The 17,104-nt window shown below is 37.6% G+C and overlaps 1 protein-coding gene across 1 annotated transcript in view; it reads left to right on the forward strand.

Moving 5' to 3' along the window:
* Positions 1 to 15,276, forward strand: part of plpp2a (phospholipid phosphatase 2a) — a 37,316-nt gene extending 22,040 nt beyond the window's left edge. The window contains exons 2-6 of the mRNA XM_079876849.1: positions 5,679 to 5,830; positions 8,888 to 9,150; positions 11,710 to 11,767; positions 13,225 to 13,401; positions 14,136 to 15,276. Coding sequence (XP_079732975.1) covers positions 5,679 to 5,830; positions 8,888 to 9,150; positions 11,710 to 11,767; positions 13,225 to 13,401; positions 14,136 to 14,285 — 800 coding nt within the window. The 3' untranslated portion in view covers positions 14,286 to 15,276. The remainder of the gene's footprint in view (positions 1 to 5,678; positions 5,831 to 8,887; positions 9,151 to 11,709; positions 11,768 to 13,224; positions 13,402 to 14,135) is intronic.
* The last annotated feature ends 1,828 nt before the right edge of the window (positions 15,277 to 17,104 follow it).

A 17,104-nucleotide genomic window follows, 5' to 3' on the forward strand; every position in this document is an offset into this window, starting at 1 on the left:
AAGAGCTTTTTAACACAAGTATGGGAAGGTGGTTGGCGTGTCTTGCGTCCCCAAATGCCTGTTAAAGCAACTTTGTGATTTGATGTTGCACTGAGCCATATCACGATTTTGGTTTGGTTTCGATTCATTTTGCAGCCCTACTTGACTGTATTGAGTATTTATAGTTTTTAGGCCACGTAAATATGGATTATTTAAATAAATTGTGCAATCTGATAGTAGCAATTAAAAGGTTATTGCTACTATCATAGCTTCAATGTAGATAACTTTTTTTATAGTACAGTAACTTCACAACTTTTTTAACGACTTTTACTGCCTTGTAGTTTAACTACTTGAACTGGTGAGAAGCTTGTAGAGTCTGAACGCTGCGATCCGCCTCCTCTGAGTTGGCAGATCCTCTGCCAGCGGAAAGTTCCTGCACATGGACTCTTATTAAAACCCCAACGCTTGAACTCTGCCATCTGACTGCAATTCTCCATCGAATCCCAGCCTCGAGATCAGTTTGAGATCTTCATCTGCTCTGTGGAAAATGCTCATCTCAGTTCTCTAAACCACATCAGTGATCTTCTCATGAGAGAGTTTCACATCCCTCAGGTTAAACCAGCATTCAGCACAAGCCGAAAGTGAGCGTGCTGATCGAAGACACCTCGATATACATTAACCGTCAGGATGCGAAAGGAAGAACTGACCCTAGATTTTTGCAGTGAAGTATTGCTTTCATTCCCGTTCCCTTCATGCTAAATATCAGAGCTGCTCTAGAAGTGCATATGTTGGGCAAAGATCATTGCGTGTTATTCTTCATGTTTATTCAAATGTACAAACATCAATTTCACAATTTGTTGTAAAAAAACACATTATAATGTAAATACACATAGCAATATGGTCTACTAGAATAGCATTCACAAACACAACTCAAGATGTTTTGCTTCATTACACAGTATTTTACACTGTGTTTGTTATATGACATGGTATTACAATTGTTTATAGTAAAAAAAAGAAATCCAAAAGTTTCACCAAAAGATATATGTTATAAAAGCTTATTTTTAGGTTTGGTCTTAAATGAGCGGTGAATGCTAAGCGAACCAGTATTATTTTCTTTTTTGGTCTGAATCAAGAGAACCGAATTACAAGTGTGAACACACCCTTAGTCTAGCTTTTACCAGGTGAGAGTTGAATTTGGAAGCAAACAAACCCTTAAAGTTGATAAGCATATTTGTTTTGCTATCCCAACAATACCTAACTATATGCTCACTATTATTACTGTTTTTCAGAATAGACCTGTGACACATTTGTTGTGAGCTGAGAACTTTTCCATTCAATTTTTATTTGTATCGCGCTGCTCACACCGTTTCAAAGCAGCTTTACAGAAAATCATGATGTTAGTGCTTAGAATATCGTTTTCAAGTCAAGTCAAGTCAAGTTTATTTATATAGCGCTTTTCACAATACAGATTGTATCAAAGCAGCTTCACAGTGTTAAATTAAAATAATACATCAATGTTTGTTTCTAGTGGAAAACGTCCACGTTTGGTAATGCTGATCAATAGTATTGTTGATTGATTAATTAAATTAAATATCCCCAACTGAGCAAGCCAAAGGCAACAGTGGCAAGGAACCGAAAAAACTCCATCAGGTGACCTAATGGTGACCTAAAACTCCATCAGGTGACATTATGGAGAAAAAAAAAAAAACCTTGGGAGAACCCAGGCTCAGTCGGGGACCAGTTCTCCTCTGGCGTTTATGAACTAGAGGTCGGATTTACCTGTAAGATTAAAAATATTATATGAATGCCTGGCTGAAGAGATGCGTCTTTAATCTAGTTTTAAACTGGGAGAGCGAGTCTGAGCAACGAACAGTATCCGGAAGACTATTCCAGAGTTTTGGAGCTAAATGTGAAAATGCTCTCCCTCCTTTGGTGGATCTGGATATCCTAGGTATAACCAAACGCCTCGAATTTAGTGATCTTAAAGAGCGCGATGGATTGTAGGGCGATAGAAGATCCGTTAAATAGACTGGAGCTAAGCCGTTTAGGGCTTTATAAGTCAGTAGCAATACCTTGTAATTAATACGGGACTTTATAGGTAACCAATGCAGTGATGATAAAATTTGTGTTATATGATCATATTTTCTTGATCTAGTAAGAACTCTAGCGGCGGCATTTTGGACTATACGTCTTTTTTTCATGCCTTATAGTTGCATTTAGCAGATTAGAACTGGGCGAAAATATATTTTACATTATGATGATACAAGCAATCAAGCAGTTGAGATTTTGCTATATATATTGCTTTATGTGAGTACTGTATGTATGCAGGTACTATATCCCTGAATGATAATTAAGTTTAAATTATGCGATAATATAAACAAGTTGAGATTTGCTATCAATCATGCAATCTGAAATAAATGCATATTTTGTCACATAAACTCAAATGTTATGGTTAAAGTGTTTAATTTGACGAAATGGAGCTGCAAAGATGATTATTTTTAAACCTGTTTCCTGAACTTCATCTTGGTTATCTTCTATATTGGTGGGCGGCTTTGCTCTAGATGACATGAATGTCTTTAAACTGAGGAAAACCAAATGATGTGGTCTCTTCAAACAAGAAGGAAGAGGGAGATTTGTAAAAGACAGATAACGATGGAAGAAGGAAGGGAGAGAAAAGGCTTTGAGTGGAAGGAGGTTGAAGGTTGTTTTTACAGTCTGACATACAGAGAGAGATCTGATAACGTGCCTTCATGATCCGCAAGGCTCTCAATGTCCTGTAATAGTGGACGGTCGTGTTCCTTTAGGACAGTCCTTCACACACATGATTTGCGAGTCTCGTGTAAAGTAACCTTTAACTTGTTTAAATCAGGGGCTGCGTTTCTGAAACTAAAGGTTCAACCCTTTTATAACAATGTTATCAGTCTGAGTCACAATGTGGCTCTGCTCACAAATAGTAACTTAGGAAGCATGTTACGCACGTTTTAAAAGTCTAGTTATGTTGCTTTTTAAGAGACCTAATCCGCTGCAGAGAATGCAATCCCAGAATGCTTTGCAACAAGCTAATTGAAAAAAAATGATGCAATTTGGTGGAAGTGAGAGAAATGTAAAATTATTAATTGAATATAACAGTTCAGTCATGCCGTCATTTGATTTCTTAGCAACGCTTTACAAAAAGCTTCCATTTGTTAACATTAGTTAACTACATTAGCTGTATGAACTATAAATGAAAAATACTTCTAAAGCATTGATTAATCTTAATTTCAGCATTTTTCATTGTTAGTTAAAGGGATAGTTCACTCCAAAAGGTGAACTTTTCCTTTAACTTTTACTGTAGTCTCTTCAGAAAATTTGGACTAAGCCGCTCAATTCAAATGGATTAGTTTTACGATCTCTTTATGAACTTTTTGAAGCATCAAAGTATTATTTGCGTAGCTGTCAATGAAGGGACAGAAAGCTCTGAAAGGTCTTCATTTGTGTTCAGAAGATGAACGAAAGTATTACGGTTTTGGAACGACATGAGGGTGAGAAATTAAAGACAGAATTTCCATCTTTGGGTGAACTAACCCTTTAATGGATTAACTAATGGAACTTTATTGTAAAGTGTTACTGATTTATTTGATACAATTTTAAGATATTTATGTCATATATGCCAGCTTGGAAGTCTAATTTCTTTTAGAATAGCAGATTTTTATTTATGTGTAATTTAATGTGCTGAAACGTTTGCTTGCTGGTGTCTATTTGTTTTTAACTCACGTGCACTTTTTGCACGATGCAATTTATAAAAAAAAAACAAAATGTTTTTGTAGACTTTTCCAGACTTGAGTGGATCAGTGTGCGGTTAGCCACCCATTTTGTTCATTCTGTGTAATTTAATGTGGAATTATTTGCATGCATACATTAAGTTTGAAGGCAGCTGCTGATGTAGGCAGTTGACATGGAGGTTAACAGTAGCTGAGCTTATAACTCTGCCTTCATTGACACTGTAAGGTTCTAATTAAAGTTTTATGAGTTTCCAACAGACGACCCCCAAAGCTCATTGTCATCCCCTCGCATCCGTTAAAAGACAGCTTTACAGTCAAAATCATTGTGAGAATGTGTGTGGTTGCTGGTGCCATTGTGTCAATGTAATGAATGTAAGCCTTTTTTTTTTTTTTTCTTTTACAGCCCATCTGGGTTTATGGACATTTCCTTTTGTGCAAGAAAAAACTTGTATTCTTTGTGTCTGAAAACAATGCATGCTTACTCAACACATTTTAAACCTTTCCCAGGATGTCTTGTTGGATCTTAAAATGGGGATTTTTCTTTCTGGAAATAGAACATGATGTATGGATGACCTACAGTAGTAACAATGCTTCGTAAATAATTATTATATATTAAAAGCCAAACATGCATTTGCCAAAAAAAAAAAAAAAAAAAATGCACTCTGACATACAGTGTTGCATTAGATAAATGTCAAAAGAAAGTTTTATTTATTTTTTGTAAACTTAAAATGTTAAATATTATATACTTGAATTTAAATCTTTAAGTTTGAGCATTTAAGTTAAAAAGATCTTTTAAATAAATATATTTAATTAGTCTTTTTCTTATTAATTGTATGTTCTTAAATTATTTTAAAACTGACTTTTCTCTAACAATTTTTACATGTTTTTCTCTCATCTTTGCTATATAATTCCTATGTGAAGCACTTGGAATTATCTTTGTGTTTAAAATTGTGCTATATGAATAAATAGTATAATAAGAATACATTTTGCTTAAAGTGTGCATGTTTTAATTTTCTTTAACATAAATGCTATTTGGTTTGATATATCTAATGCAATGACATTCACGAATTTTTAAGTGTCCAAATACTTTTAAGCGCCACATTTTGGAGCCTTTAGTCCTTTTGGGAGCACATCTTTAAACTCGTTCTGACTAAGGCTGCTTTGAACCTGTCATTTGGTCGTGTACATCTGCTTCCATGTGTGTGTGGATTCAAGTAATATAATATGACTGGACTCCAAGGTCCTGATCTTGGGAAAGTTACCGTTGCTGTGGGAATAGAAAATATGTTGATGAACTTGATGATGAAGCAAATATATTTCACTCTGCCTCAATATCCAAAGATTATTTTCCCTCGACGGTCCCTGATAAAACTGATTGGCATCTTTGCTGTCCGATGGGAAAAGAGCTGCGTGGAATATTCAGGCTTTGAGAAACATGACCAGAGTTATAAATATTCCCTCTCCTGGTTCTCATGACTTTTGATTAAAAAAAATAGTGGAGTTGCACATGTTGGAGACATAAATCAGTGCTTTTCCTGGTTACAAGATACTGTTGTGGGCATCTGTTATACTGACATCTGGTGCCATGACCCTGGCGATAATTCCCACTGGCTTCCTGTATCCGGATGGCAAGGGGAAGATTATCCAGCATTACTGAATCCACAACATGTGTTTGACATTTATGATTGGTCAATAATATCTCTTGATGTGGAAAAGTCTGTTGTACACTATCTGTGTTGATTTTCAGTTTTTTTTTCCTGCATGATTCGCAGAAGCACTGATGAACTTGAATGTCATCTGTTTCCTATTATAAAAGCATTTTTTTGTTGTTGTTCCCATGGAAAATTCAACACAAGACGTGCGCTAGATGATTTGTTTGATGTGTGTTACTGAGCCAGCCATCTGAGGCCAATAATAACGCTGTTGTTTGTGTTTCAGTGTCGATGCCATTCATCATAATGACCATCATGTTCCGGCCGTACCAGCGTGGCATTTACTGTGATGACGAGTCCATTCGTTACCCCTACAGACCAGACACCATCTCTCACAAAATGATGGCGGCCGTTACCATTTCCTGCTCCATCATTATCGTAAGTCTCCACCAATCAGACAGCTGAGCAAACCTTTAAAGGGGTCCTATTATGCTTTTTACATTTTCAGCTTTCTTTAGTTTGTAATGTTGCTGTTTGAACATGGAAAAAGGTCTGCAAAGATACAAAGCACAAAGTCCCTCCAGTTATTCTCTATATCAGTGTCACTGTTTCTGAACTTCCTGAAACCCCTCCATTGTAGTCTTGAGTTTCTTCTGGGAATGAACATGTTACAATATTCCCCATTTAAATCATTCCCGCCCAATGAATATGCAAAATAAAGGGACTTTAGTTAGTAGTGTGTTGAAACTCGCGGTTATGGAAAGGGGCGGGGCATTTCTCGCTTAAAGCAATTGACTCATTGCAAAAATGTGCCTGTGGCATCCTTTCTGGTAAATGATTGTATGTTGCTTCTTGCGCAGTTTGTGACACTTTTAGGGCCCTATTTTAACGATCTGAAACGCAAGTATCAAACGCGAAACGCAAGTAACTTTGTGGGCGGATCTAGGGTGCTATTGCTATTATAACGGCGGGATAAATGACTCTTGCGCCCGACGCAAATCTAAAATGGGTTGGTCTGAAGTAGCTTCATTATTCATAGGTGTGGTTTGGGCGTAACGTGAAATAAGCCAATCAGAGCGTCATCTCACATTCCCTTTAAGAGCAGGCGCGCTTGTTCCATGGCGGATTCCTATTATAACGGCGGGAAGCAGCGGTTCACAGCCGAGGAGACCGACGTTCTCGTCAGGACCGTAAAACACAGAGAAGTGACATTGGTGATGGAGAAACCCACCCTAATTAGCATGGTTAAACAGGCGTATAATAATTTGGGTAAATGTGTAAGCTAGATTTATGCCTATTTTTTTCACATCTTCATGGAAACAACAATGATTTCCCTCGTGTCTTTGTTAATATTTTTCCTTGTAATAATGTATGGTTTGCAAAAATGAGAACTGCTGAGTCTGTGTGTAGATGAGATAAGCAAAGTGTATGCGCGTTGTGCACACGCTACATTGATTATGGCCAAGCATGCGCACTTAAAATAGCATCTGAATGACATGCGCAATGCGCCACTGACTTTAGACTAGGTTTTTCCTGGTCAGTGGCGGAATTGTTTTCTGAAACTGCAAAATAGCACCAGGGAACGTTTGCGCCGGAACACGACTCCTCTTTGCGCTGAACTGCCCCCGGGAGCGCGAGTTCATTCCTTAACCATTTACCGACGTGCGTCTGTGGAGGGAAAAGTCCGCTGTGCGTAGGGTGCAAAATAGGAATGATATATGCATCGGTGTACAAAGTCAAGTTAAAGATAGGGCCCTTAAAGTGTAATGTCTAGTGTGCCACTAAAAGTCCATTTGATTTTCCCCAAAACAGTTGAACGTGGTAATCTGCTAATGTTTTTAATAGTGCTGGTTGTTGTACTTATGCGCACCAAGTTAGGGTTAGGGGACTCAGCCGACGTCGATGAGGAGTATAAATACTATTGAACGGGGACGACGATTGTAGACGAGAACCAGGTAGACTTCAGGTGCGAAAGAAGAAAAAAATCTACCACACACCGTTTTCACAAATTTGTGTTTTTGTAGTTTATACTGAGACGATAATGGTGTCATTCTCATAAAACCCATCTTCATAAACCCGTTTTCAAAAGTTTGCGTTTTCAGGTCCTCAAAACGCTGTTGTCATGTAAATGAACGGCCAAAACACATACAATTTTTCCTTTTTTAGTTGAAAATGGTGTAGTGCTTACAGCCCCTAAGTGTAAACAAAAGCAAATGTGAGCTAAAATGAATTTGGTGCAGGAACCATGTAATTTTAGCTTGTTTCTACAAGTCTTTGAGCTGTTTTATCATGACTCGTGTTTCACAGGACTCATACCCGAGCCCTCCGCTTTGCAATGGTGAGCTACTGAGCAAATTTACTACACCAGAAAAGCCAAACATATTGAGCTGGTTATGTGATGCAAACATCAAAATGTATCAGTTTACAAATCATGCACTATGGTAAAAGTGTTTTGAGGTCATGCCATAGTTTTGTGCAATGAACCACATGAAAATACGTCTTTATTAATCAATAATCTGCAACTGTAATCATAATTTGTGTGAAAAGGAATAAAAGTTGTTGGTGTTTTACTGCCTCCAGTGAATTGTATTTTTATAAGCGAGAGGCATGTTTTTCCATTGGAAAACATGGAATGTTATGTTGGAAAAAGAGGATAGTGACTGTGGCTGTCAAGCTTCAAAAAGGACCCAAAGAAGACCAAAAGAATCAAACTAATGTGTTTCATGCTTTTAACTCACTGACTCAGTGATTCACTGTGGTTCTCATGAAGCTCACGGGGAAGTGATTTTCCATGGGGAAGTTTTTGTTTGAAAACAACTTAAATATCTGTCTGTTCTTCACACAAATCTATCATATGAATTCAGAAGCAGAATTCAGAATATACTGTAGCACACAATTCAGTATGAACTACTTTTAATGGGTTTGACATATGTGACTTTAGTTCATAGTGACTGTTCATAGTTCACATTTTTCTGTGAACTGTTTGTTTAAGAAGCATCAAAACTGTCTAAAGGGATTTGTTGTTGAAGCACTTTTGAGAACCAACCAGTTGTAGTAATTGTGAAATTTCGGTGCTGTATTTGATTATGAAAAGATGCAGGTTGGTTTTGTATTGTGGCCACATGTTCTGAGAGAACATAGTGATTAGTTCAGTATGATTCATCAGAGTACAATTCAAAACATGAGTCATCTACATCCGACAGACTCATATATTTAGTTTTATTACTGAGAATGAACCTTAAGGCAAGTTTATTTATGTACCATTTGATAGTTACGCACTGGGGATTCAAAGTGCTTGACAAAATAATCAAAATAGATTAACATAACAGTTAAAAATGTTATATAAAAAACAATACGCCATGCTGAACTATTACAATGTACCAATATTTACTCATGCATCGTTATTGCTATTGCTCATACTTGGGGTTAAATGTCTAACTGACTAACCCTTAGAAGAATTAAGCCTAAAATGCTTCATTGTTTCCTCACTTGCAGATCATTTCCGGAGAGGCCTACCTGGTCTACACCAAACGGCTTTACTCCAATTCAGACTTTAACCAGTACGCTGTGGCGCTCTACAAGGTGGTGGGGACGTTTCTGTTCGGCGCGTGTGTGAGCCAGTCTCTGACCGATATGGCCAAGTACACCATCGGACGCTTGCGGCCCAACTTCATGGCGGTTTGTGCTCCAGAAGCGTGTAACGGCTACATGCTGGAGATAAACTGCACGGGAAGCCCTCGCAACGTGACAGAATCCAGGTACAGAAGCTGGGAACGGGAAGGGCCGGTGTCAGAGGTCATAGACTGCTAACCTCACTTCCTGTATTTGTTTATTTTTGCTGTTCACCTGTTGTTTCACTTCCTGTTTGTCCAGTACATTTGTGCTTTCTTATGCTGTGACCTTTGCAGTCCAAAGTTTTCAAAATGCCATATTTCCTCAAGAGGCTTGAAGTATAAATAGATTTGATTATACATGCAACACAAAGCATGACCAGTGTTAAGAAAATATTTCAGTTCTATCTGGGCGATTTGTCAATTAGGGGAACTTTTTAAAATTAAAAATATTATTGAAATATTTTATTATTATTATTATTATTATTATTATTTGTAATCAGAGCTTGACGTTAACTTTTTTGCTCACCAGCCACTGTGGCTAGTGATTTTCCGAAGTTACTAGCCACTCTGCATTTTCACTGGCCACAATTTTGACATGGGAAAAACTGGCATATAGATATTTTTGATTTTATCTCATAATTCGGCAGCAGGTATATTAGGCTGCTGTCACTTTAAGACCTATTATACTGTAACACATGTGTTTTCTTTCTCAACTGTTTATGTTTACTTTAAACATAACTGACTGTGTTTACGACATGAATACTCACCAAGACACAAAATAATGTCAAAATGCCGGTTTGAGCGTAATGAGCAGAGCAAAAGAACTCAGTTTAGTCCTGAGAGGGGGCTTTATGTGCCGCACTTTGGGTGTTTGAGCACAAAATCTGTGGGAATTATGCACAATATGCGCAATCCCTCGCCAAGATTCAAGCCCTGTAACAACAAATGAAACGAGTGAGTGAGGAAAGACAGGTTTGCGTGCCACTCGCTCTCCGAGAGATGAGAGAAAGCACAGCTGGTATCGTCTATCTATTCTGCTGAAAATTAGTATTGGAAGTGTTTCAGATATTTCAGTATCGATATGTATTAAAAAAAATCTATATTTTTGACAACACTACATTGCACTTAGTTTATTATTTCAGATGCCTTTTTAAAAGACTTCAATTGAAAAAGTATATTATATATACAATTCAACCCGTCAAAGTGTCTAGTAGGAGTGACTGCGTTACACGCCACTGCTGAAATACACCCGCATTTGGCGGGTTTTAATGTCCCTGTTTGTAATCCTTCAAAATATTTTAACATCATGTATCACTATATTTAAATAATCTGAGATTTACTGTTAGCTCTGAGTATTATCACCTAACTGATCAGTATTTTAGCATTTTAATTAAGAAGTCCACTTCTTTTCATTATTTTATAAATTAAAAGTTATTTGATGAACTTGCAAGTCCAAGAGTTATAAAGCTCTTTCTCCAAAACATAAAAAAGGTCATTGGCATCACACGTACCAAAATGCATTTGAAGGTCAAGGCCATTATGGACATGTGATAAATGTTTTAAAGGAGAACTCCGGTCAATTTTAACATTGAGCTAATTTTTTTGTAAATTTGGAGTGCTGTCAGTACAGAGAACAAGGACAAAAATCGGTGTTGCCTACACCGTTATCCTCTTTTTAAAATTTGCACCCTGTTGACTTCAATGGGGCAAGTTTTAAACCTGCTTTTAGCCTCTTAACATCCTTGATGTGTCATTACAAGTGCACAGGTCATGTGAGTGATTCCTTCGGAGTGAACACAGTGAATCTGACTGCAGTAGATGTGAAAGATATGAATAAAAATGATGTTATTTCAGCCAGCGCACATACCTGTATTTACATCCTGTTTTCGGCTGAAGTCCACAGTAGTCGATTGTCGAGTTCACACGCATAGGTTTAGTACGTACGATCATGCGCCCGAACTCGACAGTCGACTACTGTGGACTTCAGCCGAAAACAGGATGTAAACACAGGTATGTGCGCTGGCTGAAATAACATCACTTTTATTCATATCTTTCACATCTACTGCAGTCAGATTCACCCGTGTTCACTCTGAAGGAATCACTCACATGACCTGTGCACTTGTAATGACACATCAAGGATGTTAAGAGGCTAAAAGCAGGTTTAAAACTTGCCCCATTGAAGTCAACAGGGTGCAAATTTTAAAAAGAGGATAACTCGGTGTAGGCAACACCGATTTTTGTCGTTGTTCTCTGTACTGACAGCACTCCAAATTTACAAAAAAATGAGCTCAATGTTAAAATTGACCGGAGTTCTCCTTTAACACAGTTGACATCATTTTTTTTTTTTTTTTTTTTTTTTTGTATAGCGCTTTTCACAATACATATTGTTTCAAAGCAGCTTTACAGAAAGTGCATTTCAGAAATGTACATAGAAAAATACAGTTAATTAATCATGTATTAATCTAGGGCATAACATCGCTGGCGTCGAGTCGTCTCTTCACAGGCGTCGAGTCGTCTCTTCACAGGCGTCGAGTCGTCATCTTGAAACATAATTTGACAAAAAAGTTCCCCTAAAGTGAAGAATGACCCATGAACGTTTTGTCCTAAATGATGCATGAACTGTGAAAATGATTCTTTTTCCTCTCTCCCTCTGTTGTTTTGTCTGTCCGATCCGCCCTTCCTCCGTCGGTTCTGTTGCACCAGGCTGTCCTTCTACTCCGGTCACTCCTCCTTCGGGATGTACTGCATGTTGTTTCTGGCGGTGAGTGGTCACAGTTGTCTTCCTCTTCTACAATCATGCTGACACAGAAGACTTGTGTAGACAGATAAAGGAGACCCTCTCAGAGCAACAGGAAACATCATACAGACAATAAACTATGACCTCAAACATCTCAAGCTTTAAATCCAGATAGTATGCAATGCTTAAAGGGACCTATTAAAACAGTTTTGATTTTGTTGTTTGGGGCCTACTGGAATAGGTTTTCATATTTGAATGTTCAAAAAAACATTATTTTTCACGTATTTGACATTGTTGACATCCTGTCTCTATGAAGCCCCTCCTTCCGAAAAGCACAATGTGCTCTGATTGGTCGACTGGACCAGTGTTTCGTGATTGGACAACCGCTTTGAGCATGTTTAGGAAAAGTCCCGCCCCCTAACCATAACTGCGACTTTCTACACACTTCTAAAGCCCCTTTCACACAGCGCGATGATCCCGGGAAATTGCCAGAACGCCTTCTGTGTGAACGCAAACACGACCCGGGATTGTGGGTTGGGGACCTAGTAACATTGCCATGTTTAGTCCCGGAAGGCGCGCTGTGTGAACAAAAGCCGTAATAATGCCGTGTCGTAGTGATGCCGCTGAAGCCGGGATAGTTCGCCAGCTGTTAAACGGTACGTAATGCGCAAGTTTATGATCAAATCAGAGAAAAAAATGCACAAGCGTGGTTTCAGCTCATAAGCAAACTTAAGACGCTGCTGAGACATTAAGTCACATCGATGTCACGTGTCTTTACGGGATTTGTACGGGTTGTGTGTGAACGCACTCTCTGATTCCGGAAAATCACTGGCAGTGTGAATGAACCAAAATCAAACAAACCCGGGTCAAATCCCATGTCACTTTATCTGTGTATTTTCCGGAATTTCTGGGGCTTAACTAACTTAATCAGACCCCAGCTCTTTATTCTGCGTATTAATTATTTAAATGAGGAATATTGTGACGTGTTCGTTCCCGGAAGAAACTCAAGACTACAATGGAGGCGTTTCCAGGAGTTCAGAAACAGTGACACTGATATAGAGAATAACTCGCTTTGTAGTGACTTTGTGCTTTGTATCTTGGCATGATGTGAAAAAGCACAATAGGTCCTCTTTAAGTTCTGACATCATTTACTCACCCTCACACCTGCATAACTTTTTTTTTTTTTTCTTAGCATGAATGCTCTTCTGAATTTCTCTTTTTGTGCTGCACCGAAGAGAGAAAGTCATACGAGCTACATGAGGGTGTTCAATAAACACTTAAAGTTTTCTGGTTGCTTCACTCATGTTCCGACGTGTCTGTAGTTAAGACAAGTCATATTCAGACAAGGTGCTTTCCCATAACTTTTAAAGACTATTTATTCTTCGTTTCCTGCTGCTGAATGCACAAGGTTGAATTTCCATTTTTCTTCCCATATCCTCTTTTAAAATATTGTGTAATCCGTCGTTGTTTTCCCTGTGTAGCTGTATGTCCAGGCACGTATGGCATCCAAGTGGGCCCGCCTCCTCCGGCCCACAATTCAGTTCTTCCTGGTGGCTTTTGCCATTTATGTGGGATACACACGTGTGTCTGACTACAAACACCACTGGAGCGACGTGGTCGTGGGTCTTCTGCAAGGGGCGCTGATCGCAGTCCTCACGGTGAGTGGAATAATCTCATGATATACCAGCTTATATTTCACCCCAAAATTAAAAGATAAAATTATGAAGGAAAATGTCCTGTTGTAGAACCACTTGGATTTGTTTGCATTTTCATGATAATTAAATCCATTTAAATACCCTCCCTCAATCTTCAGGAATTTAGATTTATGCTAAAAAAAAGAGAAAAATTTGGTGAAATTAATTTTGCACTTAATTAGAATGTTTTTTTGTTTTTTCCTGTTCTATATTACAGTAATTTAATCAAATTTCTCCCCCAAAATTCTGTTACTGGTCATAAAAACAGAAAGCAGAAAGCATGCTCATTTTTTCAGCACCCATATGGATAAAATAAACTGTTTTCAATATTGTATTCAATCATTTTTTTGAGCAGCAAATCATCATATTAGAATGATTTCTGAAGGATTATGTGAAACTGAAGACTGGAGTAATGATGCTGAAAATTCAGCTTTGATCACAGGAATAAATTACGTTTAAAAATATATTCAAATAGGAAACAGTTATTTTAAATTGTCATAATACTTAACAATTTTTATTTTTTTTTAATCAAATAAATGCAGTCTTGGTGAGCATAAGAGAATTCTTTTAAAAACATTAAAAATCTTACCGAACAGCAGTGTATAAATCACTTTTTTTTTATTTTTTTATTTAGAGTGGAATATGAACTAATGGTCTATTTTGCAAGTTGCATTAAGTGTTTCTCCTCTCCGTCACAGGTGCGATACGTCTCTGACTTCTTCAAAGAGCGCCCGCCTCGCTGCCAGGATGTCGAAAACGCTGAAAACGAAGACAGCGAACGCAAACCCAGCCTTCAGATCGTAGACACGGACAGGAACAATATTTACCCCTACAGCAGGCCTGTATGAGCCTGACCTTTGACCTGTGAGGGCAGACACACAGAAACCACTGGATGCTGCACCACGTCTCGTACAGACAGCCACACACACGCTGCTGCACACACACTGTACACTGGCACTGACCGCGCTCTCTTCCACAGGACAACACTCACATTTCAGAGAGAGCAAGTGAATGCATGAACTAACACTGAATATTAGATTTTATACTCCTCTACAGACGGCTGATCGTGTTTATACCGCTTTTTGTTTTATGCACGCTCACATACGCCAAGAGCACAGATCGCCTGACATCTAATGAACCCTGAGGGACTTTATTGTATCGGAGCACAAAGACGAACTTTTTCAAAGGGAACTGGTCGTTTCCATGACAACCGCAAAACCACCGGTTGACATTTACTGACTAGATGTACTTCTGCTGTCGGAAGCGATTCTTTCGGCATGGGAAAGAAAGTGAACTTTTCTAAGTCATCAGAAGACAAGAGTTTGTGGTTCCCTGAGTAAGAAATCCAGGAAGAAAAGTATGAACATGGAACAGATGCCAAAAAAGGTCTTTCTCACATTGGTAATTAGATGATATATATATATGAAGCCCTCGATGCAAAAGCCACCTATGTCAAAAATTAGATAACAATATTGAGTGAATTGCTCTCCGCACATAGTATACGTTCATCAAATAATTTCCCTTCAAACTCACTAAATCCCAGCCTCAGCCCATTCAGAAATGCCGGTACTTGGGTAGAAACCTATACATAAGAGCCTGATTAAAATGTTAATATTAAAACGTTAGACCGACTTAGAGGCTTTTGCATCTGGATTCTTCATATATATATAACTGGATTATAGTGACTTTATTTTTTGATGTAAAGAAATGTTTTCCTGTGGCGGTAGGTTTAGGGACTTTATAGCTTTTTATAACCATGATAGCCATGACAACAATTTGGTGTTATATCCAGACACATCTGCATAGCATGATTATTTTTTATAAAATACTACTTTATTTTAATGCTTTATTTACTAAAGTCTTTATCCATGACAGCTTAGCAATCTCTCATAAGGACGGCGTTTATAATTACCACTAGCTAACCGAGGCACATGTGTGTGTATGTGTTTGTATATATATATATATATATATATATATATATATATATATATATATATATATATATATATATATATATATATATATATATACATATATATAGGCTATATATACTTTTTTTTTTTTTGGGAATTAATCTTACTAACCAACCTGTCCACAAAAGGTAACAAAAATATCAACTAGCTGTATATTAACAGCCGTCTGTCTCGACGTGAAACGCTGCTTGTAGTGTTAAAATCACAGCCAATCATAAAGCTGTACGCAGATTCTAAACCAATGAGGTTTCACTAAGGGGCGGGGCTACCCAAAAACAAAACAAACGACCATTCAAATGGAATTGCGCCATGTTGTGCATCATCATGCTGAATGTTTCCACCATAGATATGTATATATCTATAGGCTTCTGGCATGTATGGCAAGCCATTTTTTACATTTAACAGTTTGACTGTGTGTTTGCAGATATCTGTAATTCAGTTTTGCCTAGTCAAAAAGAACATTTCAGATATCCACAAAGACATTCTTCCTATGACAAATGACGTCACTTTTGCCATTCATTTGTATGGGGTTTATCATTACAGATATCTACAATTCAGTTCATGTGAATTACGGATATCTGCATCTGAATTGTAGATATCTGTAATTCTAGTCTGAGATATCGACAATTTGATTCTGACTAGTCATAACTCCAATTCAAGATATCTACTGTACATGTTACATATCTTAAATTAAGTTTGACTAGGCAAAATGACATGGCAGATATCTGTATGCAAATTAGGCCCGCATCCCACTTTAGGCGGGAGCAGAGCGTGTTGTTGTTCAAATCATCAAAATCACATAGCATCTGTTAACTGTTAACTTGTAATTAGCACTGATTTGCACCATGTGGGAGCAGCCAGAGGGCGAAGGAGTTTTTAATCGTCTTTTTAATGCTGTTAGCTATACTGTTTCATCCTGAAATCAATACCTACAGGCTATCATGGCTTTTTACTGTGGAAAAAAAAAAAGAACTAATCTGAACTAAGAACTATTTTTCTCATCTAAGGAAGTTAATGTTATTGCACTTCCGTGGCAAGTATAGCATGCATGTCAGCATCTTTATTATTAGTGTGCATCTCTCTCACGCATAAATCTTAGGTCAACAATAACCTACAGTAATTTTAAGCATGATCATAAACATAGAAATGCATGGCAAGCATTGCATGTTGCCAATATTTGAGAGACCCCCCACCCCCCCATATACATCTAAAATAGAGCAACGTCATGCACAATAATTTGCACTAGACATAATGACGTTTGAGATATCTTTAACTTTCATTCTGCCTAGTCAAAACTGAATTACAGATATCTCAATCTGCCGTTTCGACTAGTCACAATTACGTTACAGATATCTTGAATGACAATTCCAACTATCCAAAATGTAATTACGATTAGTCAGAAATACGTTGTTTATATCTACAATGTTAATTCCGGAGAGTCAAGCTTAGCTTTTAGATGTTAAAAGGGCTTGCCATAGGCATGTTATTAATAATGGCTGAAAAAAAAATCTCTTTTTTAACCTTTTATATCTCACCCATGTTATTTATAGAGGAAAAACAATTCCTATTTTATTTAAACAATTTTTTCATCCCCTCTTACCTGTTCTTTTTTTTTTTTGTTGAAAACAAAAAGCATTATTTTTATTTTAAAGTTGTTGACAATCAATCATATAAACCCTGTACAACAGAACCTG

Source organism: Squalius cephalus (assembly GCF_949319135.1).
Source record: "Squalius cephalus genome assembly, chromosome: 7".
In the NCBI taxonomy this organism is placed as follows: Eukaryota; Metazoa; Chordata; class Actinopteri; order Cypriniformes; family Leuciscidae; genus Squalius; species Squalius cephalus.